Genomic DNA, 15,141 nt, shown 5'->3' with positions numbered 1-15,141 from the left:
TTGATATGATGCCTAATTTCCTTCATGGATGTATCACTTTGGGCAAATCTGTATTTACTAGGCTTTCAGTTGTCTGCTCTGATTCTATTCTGCTGCTTGTTTGTTATTATCTGTAAATTTGACAAATCTGTGCAGTATATATTCAATCCAAGTGATCTAAGTTTGACAACCACAATCTTAACACTAATCCCTGGACATTTTACAAGCTAATTATCTCATGCACACCATGGTGTAACTGATCTTATAAACACAGCAGTCATTTTTCAACTTCAGATTTATGGAGTTAAAGTTAGAGTAATACAGCATAGAAACAGACCTTTCGGTTCAACTTATCCATACCAACCATGTTTCCCAAACTAAACTAGTCATATCCCTCTAAACCTTTCCCATTCATGTACCTGTCAAAATGTATTTTAAATGTTATGACTGTACCTGCATCTACCACTTCCTCTGGAAAAAGGTGTCTGGATGTGTACATGAATAGGAAGGTTTTAGAGGGATATGAACAAAATGCTGGCAAATGGGACTAATTTAGGATCTCTGACCGGCATGGACGAGTTGGACTGAAGAGTCTATTTCCATGTTGTACAACTCTGTTACCCTAAGAAGGGATCTTCAATTACCCGTGATATTTTTTGTTGCTCATATTTGAATATGGTTAACATACTAAAGTTTTTTCTGCAGTTACTTCTCATAACAGTTCTGTGCTTCACCTTTTTTAGTTTGTTTTAGTATGCTGAGATAAATATCATCCATCCATTTCCAGTATCTTTGAAGTTTTTTTAAAAAAAATAAATTATGTCTCATTCATAGTTTAAGTCTGAAATTTACTTGGTTTACCCCTCTTGGGTAGTGTCTTCTCTTTGGAACATGTTAAAGAACGTTATCATTCAGATTTTAATGATCTTGTACTGGTACTTGATTTCAAAGGTATATGAATCTGTATTAGAATTGTAGAATAATAAAGCAAAGAAGACCATTTAACCTCTCCTTCTCTTGACAGCTCTTAGCTGGAACTATCAAATTAATCTGACTGCATTGTTTTTTCACCAGACCCATAAATACATTTTCCTTTTTAGTATTTATGCCATTTAAGCCGTGCTTATATGTGCATGTGTAGCAGTCATGAAATCTCTAGAGTAATTTGAAATAGAGTGATCAAAATCTAACAAACCATTAATATGTGAAAAGAAAGGATATTACTAAAGAGAAAACAACTGTTGAAGTAGAATCTTTTGATAATTTTTCAAAATCAGCTTTAAATTGTGTTTGCATATATCCACGTGAAGAGTCAGAGCTGGACATGCACAGTCAGAACTTGCAATTGGACGGTTGTTGTCAGAAGGCTCTCTCATTTGTTTAATTCTGTTTTGAATGTTAATACTGAATCAACCACCTTGCATCTGGAAAAATATGTTATGAGGCTTGACTGAGAGCCCAAACATCTATTAGAAGATTGAAACAGCAGAATTCCAGGGAGAATGTTGCTGGATTGACAGCTTTGGCTTTGATCTGTTCTATCAATTCAACAATTCTTGTTTACAGAAGATAAAAATGTTTCAAGTTTTGTGCTTTCAGCTATTGATATTTTAAATGGCTTGGTTGATTGACACTTTGGTGAGTGAGACTTTTTCAGCAAGGGAAGGGTTATGGATAACTCATTTTCTTTAAAAATTTCTTTGACATACTTGGTCATTTTGGCTTCATTGGTTCTATGCATTGGGAATTGGCATGGAAATGCCATAACTTGTTATAGAAGGTATGGAGAGCTGTGGTGGAGGGATTTGAGGTAGCATGGATGGGGCGTGTTAGTTTGTGGTAGGGTGAGGGCTAGAGGAACTTATTGTTTTTATTGTAATTGGGACAAGGTTGTACAGCACTGGAGTCGGCCTTTTGAGCAACCTGTTTAAACACCAGCTAACTGCTCTGGCTATCTCCAAACTCTTTCCAGAGTCACTTGGCTTGACTGTAAACTGCACCCACCTCCCTACCATGAACTTGTACCTGTGGAGACTCTTTTGCTGGGAAATGTGGAATCTGCAATTGTCCTAACTTCTTGAAGGAGAAAGTGGAGACTGCAGATGCTGGAGATCAGAGCTGAAAATGTGTTGCTGGAAAAGCGCAGCAGGTCAGGCAGCATCCAAGGAGCAGGAGAATCGACGTTTCGGGCATGAGCCCTTCTTCAGGAAGGGCTGAAGACGGGCTCATGCCCGAAACGTCGATTCTCCTGCTCCTTGGATGCTGCCTGACCTGCTGCACTTTTCCAGCAACACATTTTCAGCTACCCATCCTGAAGACAAAGATTCATCTATTGTCCCCCATAGCAACTAACCAGCTTTATTATCAAAGTCAGTATGCTTATGTCAAATTTATTGAGAGTGACATTTTACTCTAGTTCGTTCTTCATTTCTGATTGTTTAAAATATTGAAATAATTCCTTATTAGCTAACTTTTCGGTTTGCAATTTTCTTTCAATTTGGAATGCCACAATGGATGTATTTTTTTTTGTTACAGCGCAATTTAAATTGACTTGTGATACTATTGTTTAGAACTTTAAAGAAAGGTAGTGGTAAATTTGGGGGTGAACCTACCTTTTGCTTGGGTGCATCGCCCCAGAGTGAATTAACAGTTGTCTGGGCATTAATTGGCACAAGGCAAGACTTGACTGAATTTTACACAATGCATACAAGATTTGGAAGAGCATTATTTCCTCTGACATGTCATTTACTGCAATGTTCTTTAATTTGCATTTCAACTTCACCTCTTCAGAAGTCTTTAAGTGCTTCACAACAAATTAATTTTTATCAAAGTATTATTTTACAAGGAGTCTGTCAACTAGTTTATCCCAATTATACTTGTGGAACCTTGCAGTGAATAATTTTTCAATTAATCTATTTTGATGCTGGTGTTTTAAGAATACATGTTGACTCAGGCATTAGAAAAAAAACTCTGCTTTGAAGAGTACCAAAGGAGAAAGAGCTTAATGAACGAAGAAAAGTCCACATTTAAACAAATACTACAATAAGGGTGTGCTACACTGATACTTGACTATCCTCTTTTCCATGAACTGTGGAAAAAATGTAACACCTGCATGGCGATTGCAAGTTTGTTATCAGTTTTGTTCATTCATAGTTGGCTAGCTATTCAAATATTGAATCTATATTCAAGAAGCTCAATACCATTCAGGATTGATTAGGCAGTTCTTAGGCATCTTTTTTAGATTAGATTAGATTCTCTACAGTGTGGAAATGGGTCCTTCGGCCCAACAAGTCCACACCATCTTACTAAACACCCTCAACATTTATTCCCTTAAATACCAATGCACAGTGTATACTATCTACAAAGTACAAAACAGCAACTTGCTTAGCTCATTCTACAGCACCTTCAAAATCTGCAACCTCTGCGACACTGAAGGACTAGACCTATAGATGCCTGGGAGTACCATCATGCAAATTTCCGTCCAAGCCATGTACCACTCTGGCTTAGACCTATATCATTATTCTTCACATCTAACCTCACTGTGTATGTCCCTGCACCCAGAAGACTACAGCAGTTTAAGAAGGCAGCTCACCACCACCTTCTCGAGGTCCTTTAAGGATTGGTGATAAATGCTGGCCTAGCAGTGATGCCCACATCCCATGAACAAATATTTTATGAATGCATAAGACTACAAGGAAAAGGGAGGAGTTAACAAATTTTTTTTTGTTCGTGTGACTAACCTTAACTGATGTTGAATTAATTTATATAAAGTCATTAAAAATACGTCATGCTTATTTAATGACAGCTGTACACAGTTTTATTGCACCATACCTCCTACACAGTACATCAATAGTGTTGTCATGGTTATGCCAATATAGAGAGAACAATTTTTTTGAGTATCATGATGATTAATGACAATCTCCAAGTTTGTCAAGTTAAGGAATTAGGGTGCTGCTAAATCATTTTATGAAGGGTCCCCTTGTCTTTTGTGAGTCTGTCTGGAAAGTAGTTTCTAGTTGACATATTTTTCTGGCTTTATTGGCCTGCTTATCTTTGTTTTTGACATTGTTGCAACTTGGATTCTGTTGAGAAATATAATCAAGATGAAAGCCAAACATAATATCAATGTAGAAGGATGCAGAGAGCTAACTATGGAGCTATGAGAAAAGTTTGAAGATTAAGTGGGAAATTGAACTAAAAATACAAAATATTTTAAGACTACTTTGAAGGATATGGGAATTAAGTATATTCCCATGAGAAAAGTAAAACAAAAAACAAGGTTGGCACTATAGTGGCTGAGTAAGGAGGTTCAAAATAGCTACTGTATAAATAATTTTATTTCTTGAATCGGCAAGGAACCAAAAAAGTAAGAGGATTTTACTATTTTACTACTATATTTTATTATTGTGGGGCATGATTAAGTGGTTAGCACTGCTGCCTCATAGTATCAGGGTTTGATTCCAGCTTCAGGCAACTGTCGTGTGGTATTTGAACATTCTCCCTGTGTCTGTGTGGGTTTCTGTTGGGTGCTCTTGTTTCCTCCCACAGTCCAAAGACGTTGCAGGTTAGGCAGATTGGCCATGGTAAATTGTCTGTTATGTAAAGGGATTGCAGGCTGGGTGAACTAGCTATGTTAAATGCGGGACAGGGTTGGCGCTGTGTGGGATACTCTTTGGAGGGTTGGTGCAGACTTGATAGGCCAAATGGCCTCTTTCTGCACTGCAGGAATCCTATGATTTTATTTTATGATTTGAAGTTGTCCAAAATTACTTCAGTACAGCATTGAAAAGGTATAGCACATACACTATTGAAAGATAATTACCTTTTGGATTTTACTGTTTAGGCCTGAACAGAATTTTCTTAATTTTAAAGGATTTGGATTTCATTGTTGCCTAATTTCTAATGTGAAATGAGTGATGCAGTCGTAATGGACAGTTAAATCAGGACACTAGAGGCCAGCCCTAAATTGGGTCTTTGGCCTTTTCTAAATATTCTGAAGTTACTTCATGAAGAATAGTTCCAAACCACCTTCAGCCCTTTCATTTATGTACATTAGAAGTCTACTCCTTGCTTTCTCTCCTTCCTTCCTTTGTTTGCAGTGCGTTCCAGACATGTTTATCTTTGCTAATACTCAACCTATTATGATGAAGTTTTCTATACAAGCAGGAAAATTCAGAGAGAAAGTGATCTCTTTAAGATGAAACGATAATTTTCAACTTGGGTGATACAATAGACAATTAGAATCATCATAATACTATATTGTTTATATCAATTATCTTTTCTCATCATTGTATCTCCTATATAATAGGTCTTGTGCCTGTAGCTAACTTTTTAAATTAATTTCAAAATTCCACATCAAATAGTCGGCCAGACCTTGTGAAGAGAGCTGGAAGAACTTGTGTATTGTCTCCATTATTTTTTCTTTTGGGATACCCAACTGGTCATTATTTTGTGACAAGCCTCAATAGTGATAGTTGGCAGGATATTCTACTATTGGGGCAATAGTGATTTGTCCTGTCTTTATGTGACATTCATGAGCATATATTCTAAGTGTTGTTTCAGGATGATGAACAGAAGTGTGAAACTGAGTCATTTACCTATTGCCACCCCGACAATGACACGATTGCATAATTCCCTACCTTTCCTCTAGGTCAGTCATTCTTCACCTTTCCTTTTAATCTGTGTTGGTGGTTTCTCCCTCCTCATTGCAGATCAGATAACATGCCATTCTCACCTCCGTAACTCATCCCAACACTCCGTTTTTCCCTCATAGAGCATGGAAACAGACTCTTTGGTCCAACCAGTCCATACCGACCATAATCCCAAGCTAAACTAGTCCCCCCCCCGTCTGCTCCTGGCTCATATCCATCCAAATGTTTCCTATTCACATACTTATCCAAATGTGTTTTAAATGCTGTAATTGTACCCACATCCGCCCCTCCCTCAGGAAGTTCATTCTGTACGTGAAGTATATATAAAACAAAATTTGCTTGTCATGGTGGCTTAGTGGTTAACACTGCTGCCTGACACTTGCCAGGGACCCAGTTCGATTCCAGCATGAGGCGACTGTCTGTGTGGAGTTTGCACATTCTCCCCATGTCTGCGTTGCCTCCAGATGCCCTGGTTTCCTCCCACAATCCAAAGGAAAAATGTGCAGGTGAGGTGAATTGGCCTTGCTAAATTGCCCATAATGTTGGGAGCATTAGTCAGAGGGAAATGGGTCTGGGTACACTGTAGGGGATCTAATCTAATCCAACCTAATGTCTTTTTTTTTATCTTTCTGCTCTCACCTTAAAAATGTGCCCCCCCCCCCAGTATTGAAAGCCCCCATCCAAGAGGAAAAGATAGCTACTATTAACTCTATATATAGCCCTCATTATCTTATAGATTTCTATAAGGATGCTTTTCAACTTCCTCTGCGTCAGTGACAAAAGTCCCAGCCTCATTTTAACACTTCTCTCCCCATTCTTTCCGTAGGTGCTACCTACATAAAAATAAGAGTTTGATTTGTTTACTGAATATTTAGTTTGGAGCGAATCCATTTTTATGTACATTAAGCAGTACTTTCAAGAGAAAGATTTTTGATTTGTTTTAAGAGTAACATTTCTGATATGATTGTGCATGTAAACTTTAATTTGTTTTCTCTTCCACATTTTTCTTTATGCCAACATTTGAAAATTATTTTTAAACAATATTAAACATTAATGAAATGAAAAAATTGAGGGAAATTTCAGACTTTTCAATAATCCATTAGCTTTGTGTCTCTCACAAAGATCTATGTTTAAGAAAATGTTTTTGAAAAGATGAATGTAATATATTATTTCTCTTCTAGTAATGGCAATGTGCTGGAAATTCACAATGGCTGTTTTACTTGGGACAGAAATTCTGACAAATTTGTACTTCAGGATATCTCCATGAAAATTTCCAGAAGCAAAGTTACTGTTATAATTGGCAAGGTAAGATTTATATCGATAAATATTTTAATAGATCAACAACCATATTATTTCCATTTTTGTGATGTTGGTCATAGAAATATCACATTAGACTGATTTGCAAGTAGAAGCTGACACCAGCAGGAATATAACCAAAGTTTGGTGGGGGTGAAGAAGTTATTGTTGACAATTTCATTTGTTCAATATGTAGGATTTTATTGGATAGGTTTAGCAAGCTATCCTTTCTTGAGGGGATCCAGAACACAAGGGCACCATTTCATTAGAGGCCATTCAGGAATACTTTTTCATTCAAAGCATTGTAAAAATGTATAATTCCTCCCCATTACGCCCAGAAAATTATGGATACCCGATCAAATTGAATATTTAAGACTTGAGTTTAATAGAGTTTTCTTAGATAAGGGATGTGGGTCAAAAACAGACAGAAGAAGTCAGTGTGCAGATCAGCGGTAACCTAGTTTGGTGACACATAGCTTCTCCTTCTGTCTCAACCCCCCTTCAACCCTCACCCAAAGCCAACAGTCCCCATGATTCCATGCTCTGGACACAATCTTGGGAGCTAACTGTCTCTTTCCTTGCTTCACTTTCCTCTCCCACTCTAAGTTGGCCATAGAGCATGGAAGTAATCTCTCGCTGACTCCACTGTCTTTCCACACTTCTGGACCAGCACTCCTTTCCCTGCTCTAGATCCAATCTGCCTACAGGCACCCATACCATTTCCCAGCACTTGCCTTCTATGCCTTGGCATCACAAGTGCGCATCTAAATACTACTAAAATCTTATGAAGGTTTCTGCCTCTCCTACCCTTAGAGAGTTCCAGAATCCCCCGAGCCTTAGTGAAAAAGATTTTCTTCACATCTCTTCTAAACCTTCTTACCTTAAATCTAAGCCCCTGGTCATTAATCTCTCCACCATTCAATAAGGACCATTCAATAAGTGGTCCTGAAAGGCTGTTGCCTGAATTGGGTCTACAATTTTAACAACATTCATTACATGAGAAAAATCCATAACTTTACTGGCTAAGGCTTTCGGGTGGATTATACAGTGGTAATTTACAAATGAAGTGAAATCAGGATTATTTCTGCAAAATAGAACAACATCTGAATTTGCATCAGGGATGGCTGTTGCACCACCAGCTGTGATGGAAGCCAGTTCCATTGTTTGCTCAAGCACTTCACTTTTGAATTTATTGTTCTGTCTTTCAGGGGCAAAAAGGTGATAAGATCTTCTTTAGTTAAGTCCTTAAATAAAACATGTACGTAAAAACAGTCCATTGAACTGGTGTCATTCATGTCGCAGATTCATCGAACTGCAGTGAGAAGTATTCGCAGTCCTTCAGGTCCTGCTGCAGTTGCTGAAAGATGTCTTAATGCAAAGATTTCACTTGTCTACTGACAGTGGAAGTACCAATTGATGTACTCTGGATTGGTCTTGTTCTTCTTTGTTATTAAGTTCCTTGAATAAAGAGTCAACGGCTACAGTCATTGTTTCTTTAATTACTTCACCATCTGGGAATGATTTTTTTCTTTTGGTTTTAACAGAAGATGACCAATGTGAAATGCTGCTTCACCACAGGCCTTATCTTTTCATGCTGGTTGAGAAGAAAATGACTGTGGAGCCTACAAACTGCATTATCTCATCATTTGTCTTTGTCTGAAAAGTGTGGTTTAAGTGAAAGCTATTGTTGAATTTACTGTCCATTGTGGTGTCATTCCAAATTCCCCTTTTTACTTATCAAAGCACTTGGATTTCATATCAGTCAAGCACCTGTCTTTAACAATTGTGAACAGAAATTCATTTTTCATTCTGTGGAAGCTGTACAGTTTTGCTTTCTCTTAGATGGTCCAGATTGAATTGAATTGAATGTATTGTCACATGTACCGAGGCACAGTGAAAAGCTTTGTCTTGCTAGCAATACAGGCAGATCACATAGTTGAGTAGCATAGATAAATAAATAATAGGTACACAGTGGCAAAAGCAAAAACATAGGTACAGGCGAATGTTAATAAGAGTTTGTGAGCCCATTCAGTATTCTAACAACAGTAGGGTAGAAACTATTCTGAAACTGGCTGGTGCATTTTCAGCTTCTGTACCTTCTCCCCGATGGTCATTGCCAGAGTGGGATGGATCTTTGAGAATGCTGGCAGCCTTTCCTTGACAGCGGGCCTGGTAGATGGATTCTATAGATGGGAGGTTGGCCTTTGTGATTGTCTGGGTCGAGTTCGCCACTCTCTGTAACCGTCTCTGATCTTGAATGGTATGGTTGTGAAGCATCCAGACAGAATTCTCTCGATGGCGCACAAATAAAGATTGGCAAGGGTATTCGCTGTAAGGCCAAATTTCCTCAGCTGCCTGAGGAAGAAGAGACATTGTTGGGCCTTTGTAACTAGGGCATCCACATGAAGAGTCCAAGAAAGCTTGTTGTGGACGACTACTCCCAGGAGCTTGACACTCCCCACTTGTTCCACCTCTGTGCTGTTAATGTAAGTAACATCCTGCCGAAGGTCAATAATGAGTTCCTTGGTTTTGCCAGCATTGAGAGCTCGGTTGTTCTCAGTGCACCATTTTTCCGGGTTTTCGACCTCCCATTTGTAGTCTGTTTCGTCGCCATCTGAGATTCAACTGACTATGGTGGTATCATCAGCGTACTTGTAAATGGCATTTGTCTGGTATTTGGCAACGCAATCATGGATATACAGTGAGTACAGTAGGGGGCTGAGTACGCACCCCTGGGGGGCTGCAGTATTGAGTGTTAGTGAGGATGAAATATTGTCCTCAATCTTCACTGATTGTGGCCTGTGGGTCAGGAAACTGAGGATCCAGTTGCAGAGTGTGGAGCTTAGTCTGAGATCACTAAGTTTAGTAATCAGTCTCGAGGGGATAATAGTGTTGAAGACTGAACTGTACTTGATGAGTAGGAGTCTTAAGTAGCTTTTCTAGGTGTCAAGATGCTCCAGGGAGGAGTGAAGGGCAAGTGATATGGCATCTGATGTAGATCTGTTGGTCCGATAGGTAAATTGGAATGGGTCAAAAGTAGTGGGAAGGCTGGAGTTGATTATCGCCATGACCAGCCTTTCCAAGCACTTCATGACCATCAAAGTTAGGGCCACAGGGCAATAGTCATTGAGACATGCTGCATGAGCCTTCTTAGGCACAGGGATGATGTTGGTCCTCTTGAAACAGGCAGGGACAGTGGCGTGCTGCAGGGAGAGGTTGAAGATGTCAGAGAAGACCTCTGCCAGTTGATCTATGCATGCTCTGAGTGCACAGCCTAGTATTCCATCCGGTCCCATTGCTTTCCTTGGATTCACACGAAGGAAAACTGATCTAACCTCTGATACAGTGACTGTTGGGATAGGTTTGTCAGGACTTGTCAGAATAGGTGTAACCTCTCTGTCGAAATTCTGCTCAAAGTGAGGCTCGAAGGCGTTGAGACAACCTGGGAAAGATATGTCATCATCTGCTATCTTGCAGTGTCTCTTTTTGGAACCTATGTCATTCGGTCCTTGGCATAGTCGCCAGGTGTCTGTCTGGGTCTCTAGTTTGGATCGGTATTGGTCCTTAGCTGTCTTAATGGCTCTGTGAAGGTCATACTTGGATTCCTTATATTTGAGTGGCTCTCCTGATTTGAAGGCCTCGCGCTTGGTTTTTAGCAGTTCTGTATGTCCTGATTCCTCCAGGGTTTCCTGTTGGGGAACACCCAGATTGACTTCCTCGGAATGCAGTCCTCCACACACTTGCTAATAAAGTCTGTGAAGGTGGTGGTGTAGTTGTCCAAGGCACCTGCGGACTGTTTCAACATAGCCTAATCAGCTGATTCCAGACAGTACCAGAGTTGATCCTCCTCCTCCGACCAGCACTGGACCTATATCCGTAAGGGGGTCTCCTGCTTGAGCTTTTGCCTATAAGCTGAGAGAAGAAACACTGCATGCTGGTCGGAGTTCCTGAAATGAGGGCGGGGGATGGAGTAGTAGGCATCCTTCACAGTGTTGTAGCAGTGGTCTAAAATGTTCGGGTCCCTGGTGGGGCAGGTAATAATCTGGTGGTACTTGGGCAACACCTTCCTTAGATTCATCACTCATCATCAGTGCTTCACCTTGTAGTTTGTGACATTGCTCTGCTGCTGGTCATGCTGCTTTCAAATATAGGGGTCATTACTGTGGTTGCGATTTGTTTCCAGGGCACTTTGTCAGCTTGTGTTGCTTTGACATTCTATGTGGGATGTGGCAGCATTGTCTTCATTATTTCTTCATCCCGAATGGGCCTATTAAATAAGCAGCTGAAGAAAAGTAACTGCAGGTCGACAGAGAATTAGCAGAGTAGCAGGACTAACTGGGGTGCTGTTGCAGAGTCCACGTGGATGTGATAGGCTGAATAGCATTTTATGTTTGTAGTACTGTAATATACTGGCTTTATGCATTTTCCAATCTTTCTTTACATTTGTTTACATTGCCACAATAAACGTTCTTTACCTAGCAATGATAGTCCACCTGAAACAAATTGAAACATCAAGCAATAAGCTGGCAATCTGTAGGTGCATGCACTTTTAGCTATCAGTGCGGCTTCCATAAGTGGAAATCATGTGTAATGATCCATGCACCTGCAATGAGGGAATGCAGGCAGTGAGATTGACAGAATCTCTGATAGTCATCGATCAGTCATGTTGGAGACTATGGCAATAAACGATAACGTTCTATTAGCTTTCCGAATTCCCTGCATGCTAACTTTCTGTAATTTATGCAAAAGATACCCAAATCCCTCTGTGTATCAGAGTTCTACATCACTCACCATTTTGATAATATGCAGTTTTTTTTATTATTTCAATAAAATGGACCGCTTCACATTCTAACATTGGAGTCCATTTACCACATTTGCTCACTCATTTAACCTATCAATATCTTTTTGTAACCTCCTTGTACCTAATACATGCAGCTGCTTTGTTCTGCACACAATGATTGTGTCACTATGCCAATAGTAGCGTTGACTTCTGGTTTCAGAGTTGCTGCTGTGCATGGTTCTCAGAAAGTATAAAGTAAAAAATTAGAGGGAATGTTGCTCAAGTCCGCACCATTACTGTCCTTTATTTTTGTGATATCAAGTTTGGAAACCATACCTTCCATCCCTTCATTAAAGCCATATTTTATAAGTTATGAACAACTGAGGTCCCACTCATTACATCTTGTCAGCCTGAAAAGACTCCCTTACACCTATTCTCTGCTTCCTATTAGCCAGCCAGGTGAGAAAGTAGAATTGAGGTCACAGTCAGATCAATCATGAACTTAAGGAATGGCAAACTCTATGACCCATGTAGCTCCCTCCTGCTTTTATTTGTTATGTTCTTATAGAATAATAAATGAAACTGCATGAGTGAACAACAGAACAGAGTTGAAAGTCAGAACAAAGTTAAACTAATTTCCTTCCATTTTATATTAATTTCAGGTTGGAAGTGGAAAAACATCATTAATATCTGCCATATTAGGAGAAATGACGACTGTCTCTGGTCATGTAGTGTGGGCGTCAGCCAATCAGCCCCTAGCATATTGTGCACAGACAGCATGGCTGAGGAATGCTTCCTTGCAGGATAATATTGTGTTTGAAGAACGTTTTGATGAAGAACGTTTTCAGACTGTAGTCGAAGCATGTGCTCTTCAGCCAGATATTGATATTTTACCAGCTGGACGACTCACAGAAATTGGTGAAAAGGTTAGTGCACTGACAGAATAATTGTGTACATACAAATACATGCATTTAGTATGTCCCTTCCTCTTAATGTTCGGTGGGAAAGTGTTAGAACATTATGTAGAATTTTTAAATACAGTCTAGACATTTTACATAAAATCAATTGTACTTGAAAGCTTTCAACTTTGAGTGAAAATATTTTAGTACTATTTAAAACAACTAAAGTTATTCCTTTCTTTAAAAGGCAAATAATTGTGTGTGTATAATATATATATATATATATATATATATATTGAATAATGTATAGCTTGATTCTTTTTAAAGTCCTACAATGTTTCAATGGTTTCAGGTGGTGCTGTAAACCCACAGAGCTTGAATCTTGTAGTTAATAAATTGCAGCTTGACCTTCTCCACACTACAGTCTTGTATAATTCCTTTGCAGTGAATGAGAAGATTACAAGCCAGGCTTCTATAATAAAGCAATTCTAAATTGACATTTTACCACTTAATTTTAAGTGCAGTGATGTTTGGTTTTTTCGAGTCAGAGTATTAGAGATGTACAGCACGGAAACAGACCCTTCAGTCCAACTCGTCTGACCAGATATTCTAAATTAATCTAGTTCCATTTGCCAGCACTTGGCAAATATCCCTCTAAACTATTCCTATTCATATACTCATCCTGATGCTTTCTAATTGTTGTAATTGTACCAGCCTCCACCACTTCCTCTGGTAGCTTATTCCATACATGCTCCACCCTTTGTGTGAAAAAATTACCCCTTAGGTCCCTTTCAAATCTTTCCTGTCTTAACTTAAGTCTATGCCCTGTAGTTCTAGATTCTCCCACCCCAGGGGAAAGACCTTGTCTATTTACCCTACCCATGCCCCTCATGATTTGAATAAACCTCTATAAGGTCAGCCCTCAGCCCCTGACTTTTCAGGGAAAACGGCTCCAATCTATTCAGCCTCTCCCTATTCTCAAAACCTCCAACTCATCCTTGTAAATCTTTTCTGAACACTTTCAACTTTTACAACATCCTTGTCCCACTTCACATTGCAAAGTAATTTCACATTATACAACTTTTCATTTGCAATCTTCAGAAGCTTTTGAGGGAATAATAACATTGGAGAAATATTTCCCTGTTTATTCATTTTCTCTTCACCTATCCCAACTGCCAGATGCTGACTTCTTATTAATGAATAGCTCTGTGGTCATTGGCCATTCTCCAGTCCCATCTCCCGAGTGAGCCAAGACAATGGTGGTTAGTGACAAAAAAATCTGCAGATGCTGGAATCCAAAGTAGACAGGCAGGAGGCTGGAAGAACACAGCAAGCCAGGCAGCATCAGGAGATGGAGCAGTCAATGTTTCGGGTGTAACCCTTCTTCAGGAGCCAAGACAATGATTGCTGGCAAGCCATTTGACCACTGAGGAGGATAGAACTAGCAAACCCTTGTGGTTTCCTCGCTTAAGATCATTGTACACATCTACAGGATTGGCTGGATTACAATCAGGAGCAGAATAACTAATTTTCCCACTTTAACTTGAAGATAGGGAGGTAAATTCTCATAGGAGCACTACACCCACCATGGGCTATGCTTTGAATAAGGCCCACCCTGAGTTATACAGCTGAATAAATTGTCTGAGTGGTCAGGGCATCCTCTATTAAGTTGAATATTTATTCCTCATCAACACTGTAAATTGCTTTTCTGTAGTAGTTAGAATGTGCCTTCGATCTTTTGCACTTTGATGCTAATGTACAATGTGTAAGCCAACAAGGAATATGTGATGGTTTACAAGTCTTTGGTCTTGCTTTCACTGTAAATTGTTCACTGATTAGAAAATTAATAAAGATGTGCGTCATTCAGAAACTGTTAATATTTCCAACAAAACCTAGTCCCAAATGTTTTTCTTTGTGTAATTAAATCCATTAGTGTTGTTTTTTTTTTCCCCAGGGTATTAATCTGAGTGGTGGCCAAAAACAGCGTGTTAGTCTTGCAAGGGCTCTCTACTCAAGGTTTGGAAACATTTTTCTGGTTTGTTAGTTAAGATGGCAGTCATTAACTGGCAGTTAATATGACAGATGAATTTGCCAGGTGTGCTTTTCCAGGAAGAAATTGTAGGCTACAATTGCTAAATTTTCCATCCACTTATTTTTAACAAAAGAATTATTGCATCTGTAATTACCGGGCAAGCACTGCCTGTGAGTGCGACTCCTGAAGGGAGAAAGCTCTATATTCAAATTGAAGCCCATGAAGGATCTATACTACTTCACTTACAATTATATAAAAAGCTGCATTCAATGAATATTATGAAAAATCATTCACATGGATTTAATGGTGTCTGATGAAAGTTAGTAGCTATTGATAATTCTAACAATGAAAGCTATCTACTTTGAGATATGGAATTTAACTGAATTATTCACGCAACTTTTCTTTTTGCATGCCACTTGCCATGTGAACCATTCATTTTAATTAAATGGGCAGCTGGAATTGCAAATATTTTGCAGTTTTTAAATATTTAAATGTGAGAGAATT

At 39.1% G+C, this 15,141-nt stretch overlaps 1 protein-coding gene across 8 annotated transcripts in view; it reads left to right on the top strand.

The window, feature by feature from the left end:
* LOC122549405 (ATP-binding cassette sub-family C member 9-like) overlaps window positions 1-15,141 on the top strand; it is a 141,869-nt gene that overhangs the window by 83,471 nt on the left and 43,257 nt on the right. For all 8 annotated transcript variants that reach the window (XR_006311522.1, XM_043689176.1, XM_043689172.1 and 5 more), the window contains 3 exons: window positions 6,812-6,935; window positions 12,369-12,632; window positions 14,560-14,621. Coding sequence is in view for 7 of the 8 variants with exons in the window: in XM_043689176.1 (XP_043545111.1) it covers window positions 6,812-6,935; window positions 12,369-12,632; window positions 14,560-14,621 (450 nt within the window). In the remaining variant the exon portion in view is untranslated. The remainder of the gene's footprint in view (window positions 1-6,811; window positions 6,936-12,368; window positions 12,633-14,559; window positions 14,622-15,141) is intronic.

Source organism: Chiloscyllium plagiosum, chromosome 4 (assembly GCF_004010195.1).
Source record: "Chiloscyllium plagiosum isolate BGI_BamShark_2017 chromosome 4, ASM401019v2, whole genome shotgun sequence".
In the NCBI taxonomy this organism is placed as follows: domain Eukaryota; kingdom Metazoa; phylum Chordata; class Chondrichthyes; order Orectolobiformes; family Hemiscylliidae; genus Chiloscyllium; species Chiloscyllium plagiosum.
This window is presented reverse-complemented; position numbering and strand designations above follow the sequence as displayed.